This window comes from Anoplolepis gracilipes, chromosome 10 (assembly GCF_047496725.1).
Source record: "Anoplolepis gracilipes chromosome 10, ASM4749672v1, whole genome shotgun sequence".
Classification (NCBI taxonomy): Eukaryota; Metazoa; Arthropoda; class Insecta; order Hymenoptera; family Formicidae; genus Anoplolepis; species Anoplolepis gracilipes.
Window position 1 is genome coordinate 7,619,410 of NC_132979.1, and position 26,299 is coordinate 7,645,708.

The 26,299-nt window shown below is 40.5% G+C and overlaps 2 protein-coding genes across 10 annotated transcripts; one reads left to right on the top strand and one right to left on the bottom strand.

Annotated features, from left to right (window-relative positions):
- Positions 1 to 1,219: 1,219 nt before the first annotated feature.
- Positions 1,220 to 24,695, top strand: Lubel (Linear Ubiquitin E3 ligase). 9 transcript variants are annotated; one of them, XM_072900108.1, is made up of 20 exons: positions 1,220 to 1,308; positions 4,012 to 4,101; positions 4,261 to 4,671; positions 5,847 to 6,032; positions 6,389 to 6,616; positions 7,375 to 7,841; positions 8,293 to 9,509; positions 10,520 to 10,809; positions 10,929 to 11,024; positions 11,503 to 11,661; positions 12,070 to 12,432; positions 12,521 to 12,704; positions 13,108 to 18,764; positions 19,807 to 20,004; positions 20,515 to 20,793; positions 20,871 to 20,960; positions 21,024 to 21,180; positions 21,974 to 22,304; positions 22,721 to 22,889; positions 24,182 to 24,695. In XM_072900108.1, the coding sequence occupies exons 1-20, from the start codon at positions 1,303 to 1,305 to the stop codon at positions 24,209 to 24,211; spliced, it is 10,608 nt and encodes a 3,535-aa protein (XP_072756209.1). In that variant the 5' UTR covers positions 1,220 to 1,302; the 3' UTR covers positions 24,212 to 24,695. The 9 variants fall into 9 exon arrangements, with proteins under 9 accessions (XP_072756209.1, XP_072756208.1, XP_072756211.1 ...); XM_072900107.1 differs by lacking the exon at positions 22,721 to 22,889 and adding an exon at positions 22,957 to 23,125; XM_072900110.1 differs by lacking the exon at positions 22,721 to 22,889 and adding an exon at positions 22,957 to 23,125 and having other exon boundaries at positions 11,521 to 11,661.
- LOC140669910 (uncharacterized) lies at positions 24,399 to 26,217 on the bottom strand. The gene is made up of 2 exons (XM_072900117.1): positions 25,891 to 26,217; positions 24,399 to 25,523 (listed from the first exon to the last, which is right to left on the bottom strand). The coding sequence occupies exons 1-2, from the start codon at positions 26,031 to 26,033 to the stop codon at positions 24,884 to 24,886; spliced, it is 783 nt and encodes a 260-aa protein (XP_072756218.1). The 5' UTR covers positions 26,034 to 26,217; the 3' UTR covers positions 24,399 to 24,883.
- Positions 26,218 to 26,299: the final 82 nt, after the last annotated feature.

The window sequence follows — 26,299 nt, forward strand, 5'->3', positions numbered from 1 at the left end:
GCAAACGAAGCAGCAGAGTGCCAATTGAATAATGAAGGCTTAACAGACTTGCCTAATAGAGTTGTATCGCAAATCTGCTTTAATTCGGTGACGTGATAGGCAAATAATATTTTCGTGTGATCATCGCGTGAAATGCGAATTTTCACGGTGACAGAGCAAGGCGTGCCAATTTACCATGTAAATTTGCGGGCTGGACATAAGTCAGCTGCGCGACCGGTCAACTTCGCGCCGGCATTCCGTTAGCATATACCCACGCGATTTGCATAATTACATATATTTCTTGGTGTTACATATCGAGAGATGTGTTTCTCTTTCTGCTCCTTCCTCAAAAGCCTCTTAGGGGATAATAATTTTATTTCTAAATTAATTTTGAAGAGATTTATAAAGAGGATTTTTAAATCTTGATCTTAATTTTCCTCCTCTACCTTCTTCAAAAATCTCTTCAACTCTTAAGGGATAATAACTTTATTTTTAGGCTGATTTTAAAAAGATTTTCCAGAATTTTAATCTGGATTTTCAAGTTCCTTCTCTTCCTTCTTGAAAAATCTCTTTACCTTTTATGGGATAATAACTTTATTTTTAAACTGATTTTAAAGGATTTTCCAAATTTTTTATCTAGAATTTTTTCATTTGGTACAAAACCTGTAAATCAAATAATTAAAAATCTCGATATTTTAATATAAAAATAATTATTTTCAGTATTAATTGATTTTTAGCGTTTCACAAATTAAAATAGATATTTTAATCTTTCCATCTGGATGAAGATTGTGAAACATAAACGCTTGAAAGTAAATTCGTTTCATAAGAAGTAAACTACTTTTATGACCTTAAGAGAGAACAAAATATTCATGGGATAAAATTCAAATTTTGCACAATACTGGAATAATAAAAATATTTTTTAAAACATAACTCTTGGAATGAAGATACTATCGCCTATGAATAATTGAAGCTATGTAAACGCAATGTTTGCGCGATAGGAACGTCCCGCGAACAGTTATCGACGTTTTTTCGCGGAATATAAAAGCCTAAACTACACAACAGTTTAGCTTCTAACGCGACGTCTGTTCTAACAAATCCAAACTACACGACAGCGGCGTCGCGATATATTTACGCGAACGGGGAGACTCGCGCCGACGAGGAACGGTGGTGGCAGCGGTCCAGCGTTCCGGAAATAGATTTTCGGCGGCGAGATGCAACGCCCGGCAAACGAATCTCGGAGAGGCCACACCAGCACAGAGGCGGCCAGTACCAGTTCCCGAGGAAAACCGGAAGAATCGAAGCCGCGCCGGCGAGGTGTCCTACATGAACGTGAGTGCCGATATCCGTCTCACGAGAGAGAGAGAGAGAGAGAGAGAGAGAGAGAGAGAGTGCTACCCTTCCTCGGTGCATCGTTTCCTCGATGACTATTTGCGGCTGCCGACATGACACTCGGGAAACCTCCCCTAACAGTTATCCCCTATATCGTCGTGTTCTAGCACCGTTTGTTCTCTCCGTCTAATAATTGGGAGATAAAAGAGCTTGCGATCAAGACAACAAGAGAGGGCTGCGATTTTCCTTATAAATGTCATCTCAGATAAATATAAAATCATAGAGACATCTTTTCCGAAAATAAAAGAGTGATCGATTCCCGAGAGATCTCAGTGTTTTGTCCACAGTTTACGAGACAATCGAGATCGAGTGCCCCGTCTCAGACATTAGATACAGATGATCTAAATCGGAGCTCGCGTAGTGCATCGACTCCGAAATGCGCGTCGGAAGATAGAATAGAAAATGCATTTAACTTTGTTCGTGAGACCTAATGCGGATCTCGACGAGTGCCTTTCAATCTTAAGACCGGATGAGCTCGATCAAATTACTCTCGGCACATCTCAAATATCTTATATCGTACAAAGGATTACTGATAACGCGATCGAACTCGTCTCGTAAAAAACACAACTATTAACATCATATCTCTCTCTCTCCCTCTCTCTCTGTCTACTTATTTTTTGTATAAAAACAAATTTTGATAAGATATTTTTTATTCATAATATATTAATATTATATATAATATATATTATATGTATATTTTTTTGTATATATATATATATATATATATATATATATATATATATATATGTGTATAAATATTATATATATTATTGATATTTTTTATAAAAATATATGATCAAAAAATAGAAAATCTTTTCATTCAAACTCAATTTAATTATAACAGAAAATTTACAGAATATTCAATTTCAATATTTATTATTTTAAAATATTCTGTTTATTAAAAATGAAGGGAAGAATCTACCTGGAAAATAATTATGTTATTCAAGTTTTTGCTTCGCGATTGCCAGTCTTGTAGCGTCGCATTTACGCAGTTATCTTCTATATGCGGGTACCAGTTTATTTTCTCTAAAATGAGAAGTAACAAAAGATAAAGCGCAGAATTCTCACACTTGTGCTATGCGGAAGGTTACGTTGGTCAATTAACGTGTACGCGTTATCTGTACTCCGACTGTGTGACAGTTGCTTCCGGTTTGAAGAACCCTTATCGGAGAGATTGTACTTTGCATACTAATACCATTATCTAATTATTCTGAAATTATGCGTTATTGTGGGAAAATGTGACGAAAACATAAGCGGTTCTTCAAATTGCCTGCAGTATGCTTCGATTCTAAACACTAATCAAATGCGGGAGACGTGTCTGAGGGTTTGAAAAAGAAGTTTTACGAGCAGAAATTCTCTTGGATAAACTAGAAGTTGGATGATTTCCAACTTGCACATAGACGTGTGCAATTTCAGCGAGAAATAGTCTTGCGATGAGCACTCAATTTGCATTTCTTTTTCCTTTTTCTGATCTCGTCGCGCTTTGAGACAAAATATATCAGGATGGAAAGAAATAAAGTTGAGTGAGCAAAGAGAAAGAAGATATTTATTTCTAACAGAGTATAAACAAATATAATAATTATTGCAAATATATATTTGTTTAATTGCAACAAAAAATTCAACTATCTATTTCCTTTTCATCATCGTGATATTACGTTATGAAAGTTTTAATAAAAAGCGTTTCAAGATGCAATTTGTGCATCTCTCATGTGGATTTTCGTGGATTCATCGGGAATTCTGCGCTACAAAATACATACAAAAACATCTGCGCAAGAAGAACGGAAGAAAGTGAATGTTCTAAAGATACGAACGGTTCTAATTCAAGAAACTAATTCGCGTGCGAAACGACAAGGCTACGTTTGTCTAAGATTATATGTGCGCCTTCAATCGATCGAATTCTCTGATGCAATAATAAAGAAGCGCGATAGAGGAAGCGAGTGGGAGGATGATGAGACTCTTAATAAATGAATAAAAATTAATCTCGAGTATTTGTGAAGCCGATTTATATATTTAGATCCGCTTCTTATTTAATTACCAGTCCGTTGTTCACAGAAATAAGATCGGAAATATATCTCGAATTTAAATCCGTCACGAAACGCGCTCGATATTTCACGTAGGACGAAGGGTACCGTCGTCGCTGTCACCCACGCGGAGAAAAATGTGTCGCACACATACACACACACACACACATCCCGCTGCCTCGACTTTATTTCTAGACGCGGAACACGCCGCTTTTTCCCGGCAGCAGAAATAGATCCCCGGTCGGTCCCGGCTTCCGGCGTACTGGATCGCCGTTCTGACGTCACGCTTTCCCCGCGACGATGCCTACTTTGGGAAAAATTTATTACACAGTCGAGATTATTCGGGGGCCTTATAAGCGCGAGCCTACAAGCTGTGATGACATCAATTCACACTTGGCACTTGATTATGGCGGTAGAAGTTTGCCAGACTTCTTCCTAGGAAATCCTCTCTAGGCTTCGATGAAATATTTAGCTCTGTACAATTAGGAATTAAATTTGCAATTGTAATATTTTTTTTTTTTTTTTTTTATATAAAAAATTCTTGTAATATTTTGATAAATGCTTCCGAAATACTCTGTCGTTTTGAAAATATTGTGAAGAAAATTCTGCCTCTATTTTCTAGAATCCGGGAGCTGAAAGATGGCGACCGATGGCCATATCGAATCCGTCCACCAAGCTGCGGATGGCGAGATCCATGCCCCATTGGGTCATGGTATGTTTCCATAGATTTTTATTTCCTCCCGATATTTAGCAAAATAATTTATTTGCAGCGCAGCTTATTTTTATTGAATTTTCTCGCGACGAACAAATCTCAATTTATTATATTTGCATATTGATACAGTATCTCTAACGGCGTATATATTTAAAAAAGACGCAGCAGCAACAGCGAGAAACGGAGCAGCAGCAGCAGCAGCAGCAACGACGACCCCCGACACCCCCGAAAGTCCCACCGCCGTCGCTCTCCGGGGACTGTGGTGACCCCGACTACGAGATCATCGAGTTTCCGACCCAGAAGTCACCCCCGACACCCCAGTGGAACGTCGGTAAGTGCGCCCTGTGCGGCACCGAGAACGTGTTCGCGCGATGCGACACGTGCCGCGAAAACTTCTGCGAGGCCTGCGACGACATGAATCACAAGCACCCGAAGCGAAAGGGCCACGTTCGCAGGAGGATCCTGACCGACAACGCGAGCAGGAGCAGACCGCCGCTTCCGCCGAAGGGGGAGCACCTGACGTGTTCGCCGCCGGTGCCACCACCCCGAAGGAATCGCAAGGCTACCCAGGTAGGCTGCGTCCTCGCCTGAAACTGCAAACTCCGTCAAATCTTGTTCCAGGCAAGATCACCTGTTTGTGCGATCCGCACGAGTCCTACCCCAGCCGAGGATCCTTCCATTCGAGCTCGATGGAGATAGGGTTGCGACTGGCGAGAACTCGGCGATCGAGCTTCCCATCTCTCGGCGAGATTGGATCGGTGACTGACTCACAGAAGCTGTTTATCGTCGTTTATCCGACCTCGTCTCCGTCGGTGCTCTCCCTTCCTGATCCAACGAAATGCCACGATTTTTACGACGTTGTTGGTTACAACACGATGACGTAGCTTTAACTCGAAACGTCACACCGAGGCAGCCGAGAGCTTTTCTTATTATTGTCCTCTTGCAAGCTTCGAGAAATGATCGTTATTCTCTTTCTCTTTACATTTATTAGATTTTACTTTACGTTCAGACTTTATTGTACACATGTTGTCGTTGATGTTTTTTAATACACCATGTTACCGCAAAACACTGATGCCGTATTCACTGAACCTGTTCTCTCTTTCCAGTTTCATCGTTTCACGTAATGACGCGGAAAAGACGGACGTTGGCGCGTCGGCGCCGTAATGTCGTAATGTCGGACATTTGTCGTGCCGTGTAATCGGATCGTTTACCGCGAATGATTTTCCGCGGGGGGCGGTGAATATGGCAGGTTGAACGGTGAACACGGTGAACACGATCACGATCCTTTATCGACGACGTATCAATCCGTATTTCTCTTTGGTTTTTTTGTACACCGTTACAGGTATCATCCTGATTGATTTTCACACTCGGTGTGTCAATTTCTTTTCAGCATGTACGTACTAGACGGACTGGATCCATCCATTAGCTGAACCTGCCACGTCTAAAATAATAATCTTACACGACGTGTTTGATTCGCTAGATTTTTATTTGTCATATTTTTCATGCAAGGCTCTTTCTATGTATCTGTATTTATTCATTTATTTTTATATTTTTTTTAGAAGAGACTCTGTTTTTCTAGAGATGATTCGTCCATCACAGTCCATGATTATCCACATGTCTGATCCACGTTTTTTCTTTATTTAATGACATATCAACGCAGTTTCGCGAACATCTAGAGTCCTCGACAATCCCGAGCGCTGTTCCTTCATTCACGATATATAATTAAATCCAAGTTTCGCGCTTAGGCTAACGATAAGTCGGCGCTAGTCAAAGGCTCTACACATCTCCCTTTGCTCGACAAGGTCGGGAGCTTGAAGCGCAACCTCGCCAACCCGAAAGCACCGCCGGATTCAAGAGTGTCGAAGTCTACGAATACTTTAAACACATCCTCCAACGATGCTTCAGGAACAGACAAAATGTCTACTCTACAAGTGAGAAGTTATATAAATCTTTCTTAATTGTTAAAAAAAATTAATGAATTAATTTTTAAGGTAAAAAATCCAGGGGATTATTAGAATATTTGAAAAATTATAAAGCTTATTTACAAATAGATAAGAATCAAATAACAATTATTTCTACAGATTTAATTCATTAATTAATTCGCAAAAGCTAACTTTTATTTTGATTTGGTAAAATTATTCGAATTATAAATGTGCCTCATTTTTATTCATTAAACATTTTGGATGTATTTCTTTTTGCATCGTTACTTAACTTCGAAATCTGAAAAGCAGACGATCTATTATTTATCTTAAAAATTGGAGCATCAAACACTGTGAATTATTTTCAGGAAAGATACAGAAAATACCAGGAGGCGATGAGAGCTCAAGATGCGAATAGGCGACGACACCCATCCTCGGACACCTCGAGGGACACTTTGAGCGGAAGACCACTTAGCTTAGGCAGCGTGAAACCGCCACCGCCGCTTCCACCTCCGCCTCCACCTAGGGCTATGATACAATCGGCCAGCGTTTGTGATTTAACCGCTGCTCACATGTGGAATCCAGGAATGCATCAGGCATGTTTTATATTTTCGAACGAGTGTTTTTAGTTTTATTTTTATTATATTAATTTCTTATTTTTGATTGCTCATCAATTTTAATCAAAGTAAATTAATTAAAAAAAAAGAAATCGACGCATTAACATCTGGCTCTTATTCGCCAAGTTTATAGTTGCTTGTTTGTAAATATTAAGAGCCTTTTATAGTCGAAGTGTTAAAAAAAAACATGTTAAAAATATAAATATGTGATTCTGAATTAACTGATTAATATTTTTTACACAAACTAAACTAGATGTATATTTTATATACATCTTTATTTTTTTTTATATATAGAAATATTATATATATATATATATATATATATATATATATATATATATATATATATATATATATATATAAAGTGAAAACTTGTACATAAAGTAAATTTGTTTGATACGTGAAAGTTAATTGTTTTCTTTTTATCATATTAAAAAAATTCAATTATTTTCTGTGATGCTAAAATATAATAATATTTTTTTAAATAAAATAAAATATTATTACATTACGTATAAATAAATTTCAGAATAATTTTCTCGCATTCCTTACAACATTACAATTGTTCGCTCAATTTTATTCATTTACGTTATCAGAATAAAAATGCCACATTAATATTTTAGAACTTCTAGCTTTTGTATTAATGTTATTAAATTAATAAAAGAAATTTTATTCGACACGTATGAAAAATATTTTTTTTATTATAATATTGTATACCTATAAATAAAATTGTTCTTCAGGCTCAGTCGATAGCACACTTAGGACCCGGCGGGATGCCGATGATGTGGTATCCTCCGACCAATTCCTGGGACGTATCAATGAGCGGTTCCACCATGAGTCTGCATCATCCAAGCATGTGGGGATATCCCATGGGCTATCCGTCAGCGCAGATGCTTCCCCCTCATTATCCGGGATCTCTGTCTAGAGGGCACAGTCCGGCTAGGAGTGTAAAGTCCAGTAGAAGATCGAGGCAGGTGTCACCATCCCCCAGTCTGAAATCTAAAAAGTCCTACGCTTCAAGATCACGATCGAAAAGATCACCTGGATCACCGTCGGACGCGAGTTCCGAGAATTCCGACGAGTCCGATATGGATGACAGACTCTCCCGAGGGTCCAGGAGTAGACGCGGCAGCGTATCCAGAAGCATACGACAACGAAATTATCATGACGACGATACCAGAAGTCTCATGTCTAGAAGTCGTCGAGAGTAAGTGAAAAAAAAAAGAGAAATTAAATATTTTTTAAAATATCCACTTTAATTTTCTTTAATTAAATATTTTTTCTATAAAAGTTTTATTGATATTATTAAAGTTATTTCATTTGAGATTAAAATTAAGACAGCAAAGTGTTTCTATAAAATTTCGTGCTTAAAAATATGTAAACATTGAAGAACATTTTGCAAACAATTTTGTAGATTTAAATCATTTACTATCGTGTTTGAACAACATATAATTTTGAAATTTTTACAAACTTTGCTGTTAAAGATATTTATTATATATAAACATATAATCCAATTTTTTCTTTTAGAATGATTAATTTTTTATTATAATTTGTAGAATCTTAATTTCTGCAGTATAATATAAATTTAATTTGGTTAATATTAAGCTTGCATATTTTATATCTTCAATCACACGTTCACACTTTGACGCTTTTTCCAGGAGATTAATGTCTGAGGAGAGAGTGATGAGTACCGAGGATCAATGGTCCGAGAGTCCATCTGGTAAACGATACTCGACGCCCTCGAGAAGCTGCGACGATCGCTCGGTTCCCAGAATAGATCGACTGGAACGCGTACAAAATGGAACTTATCGCGACCGTCGAAGACGAAGCACCGACGACGAGTCGTCCGATCGAAGGATCAACGCGCCGAATCGAACGCGAGTGACGAGCTCGTCCGACGATCATTTCGAGAGGGTGGAGAACGCATTAAAGAGAGCGTCGTCCCTTCGTAGGGACATAATGCTGGATGATCATCGTCGCGATTCCCGTAGGTCGTCCTTCGAGAGTGACGGTCCGGTTAGGAAGACACCTTCTCGAGATGTGACCTCCCCGAAGAGGATACCTGAACGAGCGCGCCTTTTGGAAAGGCAGTCCTCTCAAGGAGATTCGGACAGAGACAGGAATCGCGTGAATAAAAATGAAGTCGAATCACGCTCGGTGAAAAGAGAACAGCAGACTCCTGACGTCTCGCGAGAGCGCGAGAGCCACGCAAAGAGAGAGTCGTCTCAGCTCAGAAGAGACACTCTCGACGATCTAGAGAGACTCTCCACCAAACGAAGTTCCCGTAGATCCTCGGTAGAATCCGACAGTCAAGGTCTTAGAAAAACATCCTCCAACGAAACCCAGATGAAAAAAAAATACGAGGAAAAAGCGACCGATCTTCATCTTGATCTTCAAGATCGCCAGCGATCGATCGAGAGGAATCAACAGCTCGAGAACTCTACACGAGCCGTAGAAGTTCAACAGCAGAGACAGGATAGCGTCGAAAAGAAGCAGCAGCAGCAAAAGCTGCGAAGCTCTCAGACCCGAGAGGATCCAAAAATGGCGAAGAAAGACGCGATAGTAACTGCATCGTCCAAAAAGGTCTCTTCCGAGACGGCTGGCCCGATGGAAATCCCAAAAGAGGAGTGGGCCTGCGAACACTGCACCTTCATCAACAAGATCAAGGATCGCGTCTGCGTGGTTTGCTGTAAAACCAAGACTAGCGCGCTACCACCAAGCACCCTGAACGACGATCCGGTCGAGCTGCAAGCGTCGAAAAGCGAAGCAACGTCGAGGAACCTCCGCGATCCCGGCCCCGATCTCGAGAAGCGAGTCAATCTGTTGAAGATCTCCAACAGCGAAGAGAGCGGTGACAGCGGATCCGTCAACAAAGGTAGACCGAAGCGCAAAATCAGCTTCTCCTTCGGTACCAAGTTGTTCAAGTGACGTTTCCGGGGTCCTCGTTCTCTCCCTCCCCGCCTCTGCCCCTGTGTATTCCCGTCCAGAGAAATGCGAACGACCCAGATTATATTTGTACGCACACGCGTCTTTTCTTTTCTTTCTTTCTTTCTTTCTTTTCTTTTTATACGTAAAGCAGTGCAGTCACGAACCACTACAACTGGTTGCTCTCCATCCTTCGATGTATTCCCTTGGATGAATAATAAAGAGACATGGAAACTGTTTTTCGTACAAGGCTACAACGGGACCAAATGCATAGTCGTATTTGAAATTCGGCCATCTATCGCGTTCATGTCTGAGGCACTATATTATTCATTCAAGTGATGCGACGGTTTCAAGCACGAGCGTGCATTTGGCATATGTTCCTTTATTCCGGGGCGAACCATCGATGGAAATCACTGCCAAAGCATTTGGCTCGGCGATGATACAACGCGTCGACGACGCGTAAAAGATTTATTTTCCTTTTTTTTTTTTTTCCAAGATAAAAATTTCACGCGACAATAAATTTTCTCGAAAGACTAAATTGCCCAGCTAAAATTTTAGCTCGCCAATTCTGTAGTAATTTGGATACATTATTATAACAATACACTGTTAAATTATTAATAATATTTGAATAGATTATAATATTTGTCATAGATTACATGGCATACATTAATGAAACAATATCTTGTAAAATCGAATTTCGTAAAATTTGCCAACAGATTATTCATCATTCCTCTTTTATCATCTATTCCTCGGTTTCTAAAAATGAAATGAGAGCGTTATAAATGCGCATTCTTGGATGACCTTGAGAATGAAAATATATATATATATATATTAAAATAAATTGTTAGAAACTCAGCAGCAATGGCTGATCATTCAGACCTCGTTCTGTCTATTTAAAACCACAATTTAAAATTATAAAATAACTTGTACTGAATGATGAAAAAATTTTGTGATTTACAGATACGATCGTTCCAGACGATTTTTTCATGGAGAATTTTACGGGATCTACAATCCCGGCTGTAACTTCGCGAACAGAAGAAACGTCGTCGAAACCGGCAGACGTGGTGTCATCACCGATTGCTGAGAATTTGGCAGCGCCATCAGCATCAACATTGTCGTCTTCTTCGACTAGGAATATCTCCAAAATAGATACAACGCCGCAGGAGGTAAAAGCGACGCGAGGGAAACTTTTAAAGAGTCATTCGGTGTCTACGGGAACATCTCCTCCACCACAGAACATTTCGACCCAAGTACGTGCATATCGTCTAAATAAGATAATATTTGTAATCGAAATATTCTATGAACGAATACAAACAAACAAATGATATAGATAGGAGATTAATAAAATAATATGTATAAAATCTTTTAGACCTACGACTATCTCCCTCCGAAAGGGACTCTTGGAAGATCCGCGTCAGTGGCAACGTCAAAGAGTTATTTGTATTACGATGAAAGCGACGGAGAGGTGAGCTTAAGATTGTGATTGAATTAATAAACATAATTCAAGTTTTATCAAAGCATCCAATAAGAGCAATCGAAAGAAATAAATTCGTAATTTAATAACACAAAAAGGTCATTTACACATATATATAGTTTATTATAATAATTATATAATATATACATGTATATATATTTTAATATGACATATAATTATATAATATGTATTTAAATAATTATATACAATTTATATATTTATATAATTAATTATATAATTATCTTCACTATTTACCATATTTATTTACATAATTATAGCAAATAAAATATATATATTCAACAAATACGAATTATAATGAATAGCTGAAAGTAATGAGTAAAATATAAGATATATATATATGTATAAATAAAGATTAAAAGACGTATGTTGGATGCCAATTATCAAATAAAATACACTTTTTCTTATTTTCGCGTTGCCACGATCGATCGCGTTCTAGTGAAAAGACAAGGGGGAGCGTCTGTTTCAGGAGCAGACCAGATTCGCAAACAGTCCCGATCTGTATCCGCGGGCTTTTCAGGAACAGCAACTGATGATATCCAATCAGAGAAGCAGAGAACGGACCAGAAGAAACTCCATCGACTCGTCTCATCTCTATTATCGTTCCAGGGTATAACTCCGCTAAACTTGCTTACAATCCAAGGGCTTTTTGTATACTTCGTCGATCCTTAATCCAATCCAGTCGCAATAATTAGCCTCGGTGTGAACGTATAGGCAGGGTGATATTTTTATTTCGTTTTTTTTTTTTTTCTAGCAACGTCCAACCGCTTAAATAGACGACTTGTCATATATTTATCACGCTTATTCACAAAGTGCGTTTCCAGCTACAACTAAATATAATTCTAATATTAATCTATAGCCACGCATTTAACAGCAAATATCAAAGATAATAATCTACGGATGGAGGAACCCTGCGATGTTGACTAGCCATAAATTAAGTAACACCGTCTATTGTGTCGTCCTTTTCGCCGATTCCAATAAAACGATCTCCAACGGCGACGTAATTGCCACATTTCAGGAACCCAGTCAACCGAGATTTGCGGAAGCAGGTGCCAGTTCCAGCCAGCATGGGGTTTCCACGTTGACCCGTCAGGGATTGGAGATCGTGGAGCTTCTGCGAGAAGCCGAGAGGCAGGGATTCACAACCGATGACGTTCAGGTCGCGTTGGCTCAAGGAGCCTCAAATCCGATCGAGTGGCTTCACACGCAGTGGCCGCACCTTGTGGAGACGGTGCGGGTCCTGGTGACCGCTCAGGGCAAGGAACTGCGGGAGAACAGCATCGGCGTGCTGTCACCAGCCGAGGCGAGAGAGGCTCTACGATCGGCCAAGGGTGACGTGTGGAACGCTGTCGCGACCGCCATTCAGCGCAGGCAGCAGAAAGTGCGTATAAAATAAGCAGGCGCGACAACTCTTCGCTCGACGAGCGAACGATCCGTTGTCATCCCCTCCCTCCCTCGATTGTCGACAGTGCCAGCAGATCACAGCGAGGGGAAACTTTGCGCTCGCGGACGTCGTCAGAGCTCTCGATAACAACGCCGGGCTCGAGGACGCCGCTTTGCTCGAGCTGCAGAAAAATCAGCTCAAGCCCTTCTTAATGAGGATCTGGGGTCCTCCGGTCGGGGTGGAGAACGATGAGGCTGCACCGCACGAAGGTTAGTGGATACTCTCGACCTAATTATTTTTATTAACGATTTCCAATATCTTTTTTTTTTTTTTTTTTTTTTTTTTATTACTTTAGGTACGTCAGTATTGTTTTACTTAATAAGCATGATACGCTTTAGGTTTCTTTTTACTTTTTAACATTTCATCGCGCATTTTTAAAACATAAAAGCGACTTTGGTTAATTATACATTTTGTATAAAATGTAGAATAGAAATTTGACTAATTAGAATTGCTTGATATTGAATATTTATTATTACTTATTATACAAGTTCTGTATAAATAAATTTTTCCTACGCGAGAAAGAAAAAAAAAAAAACAAAACTATTCCAACCTTTTATCGAGAAAGGAATAAAAATAATTGATCACGCACCGATTCTCCTCTCTTTGCTGCAGATGCAGCGGGTGCGGCCGGTGGTGGGACGGGGGCGGGGAACGTGGAACAAGTTGAGAATGTGTCCGATACGGAGGCGCGGAAGCAGGTAATGTCACCAATTGTTGATCATTTCGTGGCGTTGCAGGCCGACTTTCAAAAGCAACTGGCGGCCCTCAGAGAACTGACCGATAACTGGCGACACGAGAAAGATCCCCCGAATAATAAACTGGGTAATAATAAGTCCGATAATGTGTACGACCGCGCTGACGATGGTAATAGCACTGTTCTAATCGATGCAAATCTGGTCCCAAGGGCCGAGCAACAAGCGCCCGAGGCCGTAGCGATGCCGGGCGATCTTGTTGTTACGCGGCAAAGACAGGCAACCGTAGATTCGCGCTCAGAGTTGAACGCTGCGAAACTGTCCGACGAGCACCTGGACCAAGTGGATGCCGCGTCGCACATCGAAATTCCTGCGGCAACCACGAGGATCGATGATCTCGCGGGAGAGAACGCGACAGAGTCGACACTCGCGCCCGAAAACTCCTCGGGAACCGACAGCGCCGATCGTTTGACGATCGGTGAAACGTCAACGATCGACGAGACTGTCGTACGAATGGCCGAATCATCCGATCCGCCGAGACTCGCCGACGAGGAAGGCGATGTCGACGCGAAGGAAGCGAGCGAGACGCGACCCGTCGATATCGACCTTGCGATATCGATCAACGAAACGAATAAAGTGCCACCGAAAGAAGTAGAACAGAAGGGACTGTCGTCGAATAACGTTGAGGTCGAAGTGTCCTCCTCCTCGCCCGGAATTTCTGTGTCCGACACAACGGGCACGGAACCAGGTCAGTCCTCTTCTCCGCAAACTCGGAGTGCTCCCGAATTACTTGTTAATACGGCGAACAACGGGTCACTCGTTCAAGTTGAGAAGTCGACGGAATTGGACGAAACACTTGGCGTCTCTTCTCGGGATTCGAGTGCTCCTCGACAGGAGGCCGATATATCACAGCAACAGCTGTCGCAAAATGACGTGCCGGAGCGATCCGATCAGCATATCACGAGGGAAGTTTCCGAGCAAAAGGACGAGTCGTCGCACGTCCTGGCGATGGAGGCTCTGATGTCCGCCGTGAGATCGCTGCCGGAGCAGTTTCTAACGCCCTTCATTACGGCGATGCAAGTCCTGTCGCCCAAGAAAGGTGATGCCGATGTAACGACCGCTGATGTTCGAATTATGAACCGATTGAATACTTTACGCAGCACCAAGCCCGAAGAAGAAACAGCCGAGATGAGCGTCGACGAGAAGAAGTCTGCTCCGACAACCGGGGACGAAACTAACGAGTCGCTTCTTCCGCAGAAGAGTAGTGATAAACACGCGGGAGATCCCGTGAGAAAATCGAGCAAGATTATGAAGAAGGAGATCATCAGATCGTGCGAGCTTCCAGATTCTCGGATGGCAAAGTCCCGCTCGAGCGTTCCGGATATCAAACACCAGCAGCTGGATGTCAGATCGGTAGGTAGCACGAGTACGGACGAGGCTAACATTTCGCAGACTAACATCGCGACGACGGATCTGACGTCCGGAACGTCTTCGGTAGACCTGGACAAAGTTGCGGAAGAACCGCTGACTGAGAATGAAGCAACAACGTCAAACGTCGCGATAGCAGAACCGATGACGGCAACGGACATCGCCATACGTTCACGTAAGAATTCTTTAGAGATAATCAACGCGCCCGGGGGAAATGATAGCCGCCGGGGAAGAACCGCTGGAGGCGAGACCGTATCGACGGAAGGATCAGTGGAGGAGGCGTCTTCAGGTGAATCATCGAGTTTTCACGCGTTAACATCATCTGCGACACATAATCGATCCATCGTCCAAGCTCATCACGAGCTTACAGTCGCGTCCGACGACACGCTGATCGGTGCGTCATCATCATCATCACCATCAAGGGAAGCGAGCGACTCTTCCATCGCGCTTAAAGAAAAGCTTTCCGCCGATCACGCTCTCGCGATCATCGATCCGCTTCTAAAACACGGCTCGTCGCCAAATCCAATTTCATCCGCTTCTACGAACGACTCTAAAGACGCGGAGAGATCTGTCCCTCGAACACAATCGGCGGATATCCGCCGGAAAAATGCCACCGCCCGCGACTCTCAGGCCGATCATTCGCGCGAAATGACACACGCTACTAATTCGGAATCCATAAATAAACGAGATATTAACAATACGCAGCAACTAAAACGATACATCGCGAGCGATTCATCCCATGCTACCCCATCGGCTTCGCCAGCTTCGTCAGCCGCGAAAATTCCCGACGCGAAATCACCGTCCGTCGAAATACTCGATAATCTCGAAACGACGTTGCGTCAGGATAAAAATGATACAAAGCCGAGCGTCTCGAAGGATGCGGTGCACGTTTCGGAAAAAGTAGAACAGACAATTTCGGTCACATATCACACTCCCGCGAGCTACGGGCAAGATGAAACCATGCTGAAAGGAACAGACGTGCTCGTCGAGCCAAGTATGATCGACGATTTATCCATTACTCAATTACGAACCGACGAGAGTGTTCCACCGTCATTAACGGACTCTGCGATGAATTTTAATAATCCGGGAAAGGAGAGCACCGTCGTCCCGGTAAAACCTCACAGCTCGCTCAAGGATCCCGCGGACGATTTAATTCCAGACGGACCAACCGCTCCTATAAATAATCAAGAAATAATTCAGCACGATCGCTTACGATCCTCCCCTTTGATCGACGCTTGTCGCAAAAGTACTTTGCATGCCGAAACGTCAAATGCCTCACGCGATTCTGAATCTTTGAAAGATGTGAAAATTTCAGACAAGGAGGTAGAACCTGTCGATATCTCTGAAACTTTAAAATGTCATACTGTCGACGAGGACTCTATTGCAGGTACCAACTCACTCTCCGACGAAAATCTGCGCGATCGATTAATGAATGCGATTAATAACACGTCCGTTCCTGCCTCGAAGACGGACGATAGCGTTTCGTGTCCCGGGGACGAGGTTTCTCGATCTCACGGCAAGCGAGACGCGCAAACGTCAAACTTCGCGACAGGCAGCATCTTACGCGCGCTTAAAAGTCTCAATACATTCTTCGCATCGCGAAGCGAGGAGAAACCCATCGGCCCGATCATCGTCGAGGATCCTATTACGACAAGTATCCCGGACGTGGCACCCGGCGTATCCGATACCTTTGAAATAAAGATATCGGAATCGCCCGTAATAACGGTGAATGATTGCGCGCCGATAAAAGACACCGCGGCGAATATCGTGGAAACGAATCGAATCGGCGATGATGTCGATAGAAACGGGACGCGAGAGAACGTTGATTCGTCCGGAAATGACGTTGGAACCGTCGGGTTTAACGAACCGGTTAGATCAAAATTACCGAATAACGAGTCGTTGGAAAAGGCCACGAGACAGCCTCGTAAAAGCGTAATCGCCAAGCCGGTCGTAAAGGATAGGTCGGCCCTTAAAAAAATCGTCCGACGAAGAAAGTCGCCCGTTAAGGTGGTGAGAAGGTCGACCGGCGTACCCAGGAAGGGTTCACCGCGTAAAAGCACGAGCCCCAACAGTACGACCGTCAGAAAAGCGAGGGCAACGGCCAGCGAGATTACCAGGACGTCGAATCGTGCGATGCGAAACAACGAGTCGCGAATTAAGGAATCCGTAAAATCGACGTGCGCAGGTAAATTGGTCGCCAAGCTATCGGGCAAATCTATTAAGCCACCCTTAACCAACGCCGATCCGCGGAAAACCGCGGGGAACAACCAAATGAATAAAAATGGCGAGAAACTTGGCACGTTTAATGCAGAGAAAACACTCGCGATCGATAATCCCGAACCGCGGACTAACGTGAAAAAATTGGAAAATTCTAACGAAAACAGAAAACTCGAGTATTTTAAAATTAAAACGATCGATGTTAATCGGAATAGAAAAGCGGGAGTGGCAAAAAATATTAAAATGAATATTTCTGAGAAGCAAGAAGTAAAGGAGATTATAAATCACGAGACTGAAATGTCGAAAGATAATAAAATGCCTATAACGAAAGCACTATCGGCGGAAAAGGGGAATAATAATTCGAAAGCTAAGGTATCTTCGCTGTCAAAGATACCCGTTTTGACGCGTCGAAAAATCGCGCGATCCACAAGTATCGTCCCGTCGAGCCCCTCTAAAATCAATTTAAACGACACGCTATTGTTAAAAAGCATATCGACCAAATTGCCGGTAGCGTCGCAAGCAATTTCGAAATTATCTTTAAAAGCCCAGGAAAAACCCAAGGTACCGTGTCCAGCAATCGCGCGGAAAGCCGATTCCAAGGATAATTCGAAGACGGATCGAATTGAATCTAGTAATGGCAAATTAAATCCAACGGGGACGATTGAAATTATAGAAAATGCGAAAGACGAGCAGATTCTGGAGGGGAATCATGCTAAAACGGAGGCCGGGCAGCAAACCGAGGAGCTTGCGAAAGCTTTCGAATCGATACAATTGGAATTCACATTAGACGCAGAAAATTCGCAAGCGCCGGGCACGACGTATAACAACGATCTGTCGGCGAATTTTAACGAACAATCGGAAATCGAAAACCCAATCGAGGATAGCTCCGATGCCTTCAGCACCGATTCCGAGTATTCCGAGAGCGGCGAGGACACGGAAACGGCCAAGTACATCTCCGATCATAACTCGGAATGCAATTCCGTCGACGAGGAGTTCACGGATGCGGAATTGTTGTTGGAGAAAACGCTAAACGAGATAAGGTCGGAAATATCGGAATCCGAAGAGGAACGGACGAGCGAGTCCGAGGAGGAGAGCGGCAGAGATATCACTTGTTCCTACGAAACAGAAAGCCACGATCGTGATTCCGTATTGTCCGAAGGTACAATCGATGAACGGCAGATTAAGTCAAGCGAGCTCGAAGACTCGACGGAGGAAGATATGTACGAGGAGCTACCGTCCGAGGGAGAGGAGACGAATATACAACACAAAGTCTCGGAGCAACAGCTCGTGAGCGAGGCCGTTAAAGAAGCCGGTGATACAATACACGAGGAAGTCGACGTTTCGAGAAGAGCGGAAAGTAATTCTGAAGTCGCGCGAGAGGATGATGAAGGGAATAATTTGGACCCATTGAAAGAAACTATCGTGGAAGCAATTCAGCCGGAAATAATCGCCGAGGGGATCGATGAGGAGGCACCGAAACTTTCTCAAAACCTTGAAATCTCGGGTTCTAGCACCGCTGTAGCGAATTCCGCGACAGCGTTTTCAGCAAAGCTCGAGGAAAGTACGGATCCAAAGGGGATCGAGTCGAGGCTCGAAGATGCAAACAAAATCGTGCCAAGAGATCAGTCGACGACAGTCGTGCAGAATGATAAGACGAGGAAGGTGACGAAGGTGAGCGCGAAACAGACCAAGATAGGTCGAAGGGCGAGTACAGGCAGCAAAGAGGTGAAACTCGGGAGGGACGACGACGACGACGACGACGACGACGACGACGACACGTCGAAGGGGGTGGATCGGGCGAGGGCGCCGAGGAAACGATTTTCCCTCGTAGCCAGTTGCATCCGTCGGTTCGAGGGCGAGGAGAGAACCGAAAGGACGCGCGTGGATAGCATCAGGCGCAAGAGACAGGGATCTCCCAGAACGGAGCGGGAGGTCAGTAGATGAGAATTGCCGCAAGTGACGTGACATGACAACCCCTTAGTAGACGCCCTTGTTGCGCCGAAAGATCCTGCTCGCCGCGAGAATCGACTTTTTCCAACCGTTGACAGATCGATGTCTCGACAGACGACGGCTCGAAATGCTGATCGGGTGTCCCTTAATATACTTTTAATTGCGTGTTGATCGTTGATCACTTTGACTGCGACGAGAATTTTGTACGATGTACATATGCTAACGCGAAGGTAAGTATCGTATCGCGACTAACTAAGTGTCTGTCGAGAAAGTTGGCGTTACGTGTGTCTTGTATAACATGTAATAGTACTTGATTATTTAGGGGAAAGAGATGAGAGGTGAGATGTATTATCCTGGATGTTCCCTGTTCTACATATAAAGTATTTAAGATATCCTTCGTGCATAAACATCGATTATATGAAAGTACGTCAATTAATTCTCTCGACTGTAAATTATTCAATTAGTTACTTCTTACCTTGATAATCTTAAACATGTCGAATAAAAGAGAGCTGATTTCTAGACGCTGATGCGATCCCTTGCTCTCTTATACATGATAAGATTTTAATATTCTCTCATTTTCAAAATATTTTTCATCTTCAAATATCTCTCTTCTTAAATATTTTCTTAATATTTTGTTTAATCTAACTTAATTATTCTTAGGTAGAAATAATTATTCGGTAATACTGACAGTAAGAAAGGAGAAACTAATTAATTTTACTAATTCAATTCGTATACATTTGGGCAACAGAATATTTTATTTTTTATATTTACTATATTTTATATTCTTTCATAATAGATTTAAACCCTTAAATCTCAGGCTAATACAGAAATTTCTGCGCACCATTATTTCAAAGTGTCACGTTAAATTAAAACATTTATTTATAAGTGACCTATAAAATGTTTACAAAGGCCAAATCCCCAATCTTCCCAAGTCGAGATTTGTAAAACGAGAAACTAAAATTCTCTTTTTAAACAAGAGATGTGAAAATTATACGTGCCGATATTATGTTTGTCACGTGTGCAGAGAATAGCGCGTCGTCTCTTGGCGGAAGGTCGGGCGGCGAATTACGATGAGGCCGAGGTCGCCGCTAGTTTGCTCGCCCTCAAGTTCGGGGATGCCGAAGCGCTCCAGGCCGCGAAGGAGTGTTCCAGCGTGGAGTCTGCGCTCGCGTTCCTGCAGCAGGAGTGCGAGCTGTGCACCGGTCGTTTCGCCATGAGTCAAGTGAGTGTCGTCGAAACGAGGAACGTCCGGAAGAGGTCTTGAGAAAGCAAATTGTGAAAAGTATAAAGCTTGACAAAGTTTTTTAACTCCAGAAAAGAAATAACAAGAATATGAAACTCGTTTCGAAATTCCAGTTTATTTAGATTAAGGTTGCACGAGATACCAAGATTAGTCTTAATATTATCTTGTCTCGAAATTCAACAGGATTCTTAATTAGTTATCGAGACTAAAATTGTCAAAATTATATATACAAACTTGAAAAATTTTATTTGATAAGTAAAAACTTTTTAGACAATTATAGAAAAAATAGTAAGAATCATCTTAAATTATATCATAAAGATTGTGTTAAACAAATATTTCAATTTTTAAATATTTATTTGTTCGGAATTAGATAAAAGTTGTTGATAAAATTTAGACAAGAAGATTTTTCCTACAAAGATTCACTCGAGACCAAGACTAGGATTTAAGTTTTTTCGCAAAGTTGTCATTATATTTATTACATAATTTCAGATGATATCAATGCTGAAGTGCGTACACCGTTGCTGCAACGAGTGCGCAAAGAATTACTTCACCATTCAAATTAGCGACAGGAACATCACCGATGCCGTTTGTCCATTTTGCAAAGAGCCTAATCTCAAGGATGCCAGCGAGGATGAGGTGCTCGAATATTTTAGCAATCTGGATATACAATTGAAGACCTTGCTGGACCCGCCGATCCACGAGCTTTTCCAGAGGAAGCTCAGAGATCGGACTTTGATGCAAGATCCAAACTTCAGATGGTGCATTCAGGTAACAAAATATTTTATTATTACAATCGTCTATTTTTATATCGAAATCTATCAAGATTATTGCGTCCGTTTCTTTAGTGTTCAAGTGGATTCTACGCCGATCCTGATCAGAAGCGTCTGATCTGTCCCGATTGCCGATCTGTCACCTGTGCCTTTTGCCGAAGACCGGTATGTTTTCTTGTTTATAATTAAAAGACATAAATGCTTTGTTCTAACAGTCTCTCTTTTCAGTGGGAGAAACAACACGAGAGAATCTCGTGCGAGAAGTTTGCCGCCTGGAAGGACGAGAACGATCCTGACAATCAAGCTGCAGGTTTGGCCAAACATCTCGCTGATAATGGCATCGACTGTCCAAAGTGCAAATTTCGTTATTCGTTATCTCGAGGAGGTAATAATGCAATAACTTATTACACCCTGACTCTATTACAAATATGATTAATCTATATCTTTCTTCGATGAAATTTAATCATTTCATTGAGGTGATTCTATGATTTGCGTAATTACATAATATTAAAATTAAATTAATATATATATATATATATATATATATATATAAGATTTTTTATAACGTTTAATATAAAACGTGGAAGTATTATGTTTCAGTTGTTGGAATAATATTCTGAACAATTAGATTGATATACACTATTATACTTTAAAAGTAAAAGTATGTGTTTCAAGATCAAGAATTTTAAGCAATTAATAATTTATTTTATGAATTATTTTTTTTTATAAAAAAGTCATTTTTTTTTAAACTTGACGTACTGATTATTATTATTATTATTACTTGAGATACTGATTATTAATCAGTATCTCTTATAAAAATGATTGAATTGAAACGCTTCTTAATAACATTTTTTATCTCATCTATCTCTCTCAATATTGTTAAATAAAATTGAATGTTATGAAGGGTTGCACTTTTAGACTTTAGTAATTGTTAGAAAAACAATATGGTAAAGAATTTATGAATACGATGATTCTAAATATTATCTTAATGCATATATGAATTATTTTAATATTATATTTGATCAACCTCGCGGACATAAGAGTTTAATATATACATATATGTATTTGTGCGTGTGTGTGTGTGTGGAAAGAGAAATATTTTCTCTAAATTATTCGATATGCATATCAGGGACATATTTTTCGGAGCTCGCTGAAAGGAGACTCGTGAATTTTCATAGGTTGCATGCATTTCACCTGCAGCCAGTGTAAATATGAATTCTGCTGCGGTTGTGGCAAAGCTTTCATGATGGGGGCGAAGTGCACGGTTAGCCCCTATTGCGCCAAACTAGGCCTGCACGCCCACCACCCCCGCAATTGTCTCTTCTACCTTCGCGACAAGGAACCCGCGCAGCTGCAACAGTTACTCAAAGAGAACGGCATCGATTACGACACCGAGGGTCCGGTCGGGGAACGCAAGTGCAAGGTGCAACTGCAGAAGGAAACACCGACCGGGGTCGTGGACACTGTATGCAATTCCGACGTCATCAAGGGCCACGCTGGTCTGTGCAGGTAAGATTAATCATCGAACGATATTCATACATTAGTTCTCAGTGGTGTGAAAAAATCTGCTATAAAAGTTGTAGACTTGAAAAAAAAAATTTATATATATATATTTATATGTAAAATTAAAAGTTATATAAATTCATAAAAAAATTAAACATTTATATCGACAAGCAATACGGTACGCTTTTAAATAGGAACAGTTTGAAGAGACTCTATCATTATAGTCTCTTCGATTAAGAACTGCTCGCATTTATCTCAGCCAAGAAATTACTTTGTTCAATTTAATTCTTCGCAATCAGAAGAGAGCGATAGCTGCGTTGAAGGAAAAATTGCGCGACGCGTTTCGTTGACCCTGCCAATTTCCGGGGCGACTCCTCGGCAACCCCGTCCGTTCGCTAACGAGAGCTCCTCCGTGTATTCAGGATTCATTACGTCGAGTATCTAGTTCGAAAGATCCGTATGACGCGGCTGGAGCCGCTGCCCTTGCTAAACGTGGACGATCTCGAAACGTGCGTGCGACGCGCGGGGCTGAAACCCCCCGCGAACTGGTACGGTCGCGAGCCGCAGCATTACAGGAACGACCTGGTCGAGGTAAAGAGCGAGTGTGCGAGGACACCCACGTGCCTGACTAAAATCTTTGGGTACTTTTCCCCCTTAGGCAGCACTACATTGAGTACTTGGCGGGCCTGGTGCTCAAGGGCAGGCTGGACCCGGTGACGATCTTTGACTTGAACGACGCCAAGCAAGAGCTGCGCCGACGGGGAAAAGTTCCCCCTGCGAAGGACCAAGAAATGTCCGAGCGGGATTATCTCGAGGCGTGCATTCAGGTGACTAACACGATTCCTCCTCCACCTCCACCTCCGTTTCTTCGACTCGACTCCTTTCCCGCTCGCCCCCTCCTCCCCGCCGTTTGACCCACTGACCGAATTAACAGCAGTTGCATGAAAGTAGAATTCCTGCGTGCACGAGACTTTCCAGCGCCGAAAAATCGTAAAAGCGAATAGACCGAATGACGCTGCCGAACGGCCGCACCTGCGTCAATCTCCCGAGATATATCGTCGCGCTTGGACGATTTTTTTTCCGAATGCATTGTGAAAAATGGACAAGCTGGAAAATATTAACGAGGAACCACTCTCTACGTGGAATTCGATCTATAATTTACGTAATGCGGAGGAAATTGTTTTTCATTTTTTTTTTTTTTTTTTTTCCACAAGAGGATTTATTTTGGCTAAAATTCCTATTGGAGAGAAAGAGAAATTAGAATGTAAAATGATTTCTTAATAAGAATTTAAAAAAGATAATATACGATAAAAGAGAAGCTAATATCTTTTCATTTATATATATCGTATAAGTTTTTATTATCAATTATAATTGATAATTTTTTATATGAATTTGAAAAAATTTTATAATGTGTTAAATTATCAATTAATTAAATTTACATTTTTATCCAAAGCTATTATAAGAGCTCTCTGATAATGCATATATGTGTTTAAAAAAATTCGAGTTTGTTACATATATAAAATTATTATGTTGGAGAAAGGAATCTTATTTTTCATCTGTGTATTGTAAAAAAAAAATTAAATCAATTCCTGGTAGTAATTTCTGATTCGATAATATTGAAAGGATTAGATATTGCGCACTGTACCATTTCGAAAAAAAATAAAAATTTAATAGCCGACATTATATCTCGGCTATATATATAATATTGTAGATCCGCATGGGCCGTTCGCAGCTTTTTTCTGCGTAAATAACGATTTTCCTCTCCTCTATGAGTTGCTTTTTTATACGGTATATCGAAATAAATAAGGTATACGAGCGTGGTATATACCGCGAAAATACATTCTACAACTTCACCGTGCATAAAGTATATTCCGATGTTGCAGGTCGTAAAAAAGGAAATTCCACTGGAGTGACTGCGGAAGAGTATTTCAGAAAAAAAAAAACACTCGTACAGCTGAAGTACATAAGCAAAAGAGATAGAGCGTGTATCTCGTACAGCGTGTATTTATTTTAATTTGTATACACTATGTGAAAGAGCCTCCCCTTTACCGCAAGTGAATTTAATATAGGACTATAAAAAACGAATAATGTGGACATAACTTCGTCATAAAAAAAAATTTATTTATATTTTGACATGACGGTGATGTGCGATTTATGCGTTAATTCACGTAGCGTCAATTTATTCGTGATAGAAACATCACGAGAAGAAATAGTGTGTTCACGTCTCTCTAAATGCTCTACTTGTTAACAACCAAAGATTTGTAATAATCGAATGTTTCTTCAATGATGGAAAAAATATTTATCTCGATAGAATTTATATAATTATAGTGTTTGAAAATATGTATTTATTTCTTGTCTTTATATGACTGTTTTCCAAGAAATAGACGGTTTAATTAAAACTTGTAAAATTTTTATGCAAATTCCTTCCTTTCGTATATCTTTAAATTCTAAATGAAAGTTTACAAAGTTTTGAATTTTAATAGTAAAAGATTTATCAGTTTAAATAGAATGTAACAATATCAATTTATACAGTTTTATAAATATCTGTCCATTTACAAATAAAATACACTACATTATCTAAATTTTCAATATAGTTCTGTCAGAAAATTATGTAAGCTTTTTCCTTTTGGGGTTGTTGTACTTTTTTCCATGATGTTTTTTAATTTTTCTATATTCAGTTTTTTAGATTTTTTAATGGAAGTCGATATCTTTTTGTTATTATTACTTGATATTATTTTAGGCGTCGTTAAAGGTGATTTTGTACATGTTTTACTGCTGTTTTTCTTATTCAATCTTGATACAGGCGTACCTGAAACATTCAAACCAGCAGTCTTGTCTCTAGATTTCTTCTTTTTCTTTTTACGATTATTTTGCGGTGTCTCTATCTGGGAATTGTCTAATTTGACTGGCTTTAACCGGTTTTTCTTTTTTAACGGCAACATGGTGTTTTTAGAGCAGACAGAGCACTTGATAACTAATTTTTTCATCTCATTTTTTATGGATTTTTGTGCCAAAGAAGCACAAACTCTCGGAATCTTCTGATTTGGATTTTCATTCATATGTCGCACAATCCTTTTTATGGATTTAGACATTTTTCTACCACGTGAAATCCGAACTTGATGATCCACAGTGCTCCAAAGTGATCCACAATGCGAACACATTGCCGACTGCCCAAAGTTCTGCTTTGGTAATTCCACTACATTGCTGAGATTTTTACATTTTTGCCTAAAAATGGATACAAAAGTTGAAAAAAGATTTATCCTTCTGTATTCTAATTATATACCGTATTGTACTCTATACTCTAATATATATTGATATATATTAGTATAAAATGCAATATTAATTTATTATATTTAAGATATCTAAATTCATTATTTATAAATATAATTATATACAGAATTATTTATCGTTAGATTATTGAAATTATTAAAGTAATTATTTGAAAATTTATATCAAAAAAATATTTAATTATATTTAATAACAATAAACATTGTACAGTAGCATCCAAGTGCAACATATGAAAAGTTCCAATAATTTTTTCGTATACTATATGTCATCAAATAATATGAATATAAAATATATAATAAATTACATATAAAACGTTTGCAACTCCGTGGTCAATGGGCTCTTGAGCTTTGTCATAAATTGATTGACGTTCCACAAATGTTTAACAGTTTCCATAAATTGATTGACGTTCCCGGAAGGTTTAACAGTTTCCATGATGGTCATCAACATATGATTAAAATCTTCTGGTATACTTTACGGATTCCACTTTTTAAATTTGATTTAAAAAGTCTAATAATAAAATCCGCTTTCGGTACGTGTGTTTATTATATATTAAATTATACGAGCATCATCATAACCAATCTCAACACGCGTGATTCATCCCACCGCCATTACTCACATTCACTCGTGTGTCATTGCAGCCAACGTGACTCACGTGAGAATGAAAGGTGAGGAGACGTTCCGAAACGCATCCGTTTCGCAGCATCGTCTACCTG

Coding starts and splice junctions, on each gene's coding strand:
- Lubel (XM_072900108.1), top strand. Junction 4,102..4,260: donor CCATGCCCCATTGGGTCATG/GTATGTTTCCAT, acceptor TATTTAAAAAAG/ACGCAGCAGCAACAGCGAGA. Junction 22,890..24,181: donor ACAGGAACGACCTGGTCGAG/GTAAAGAGCGAG, acceptor CCGATGTTGCAG/GTCGTAAAAAAGGAAATTCC.
- LOC140669910 (XM_072900117.1), bottom strand. CDS start 26,033: ATGTTGATGACCATCATGGAAACTGTTAAACCTTCCGGGAACGTCAAT. Junction 25,524..25,890: donor GAGTTGCAAACGTTTTATAT/GTAATTTATTAT, acceptor ATCCATTTTTAG/GCAAAAATGTAAAAATCTCA.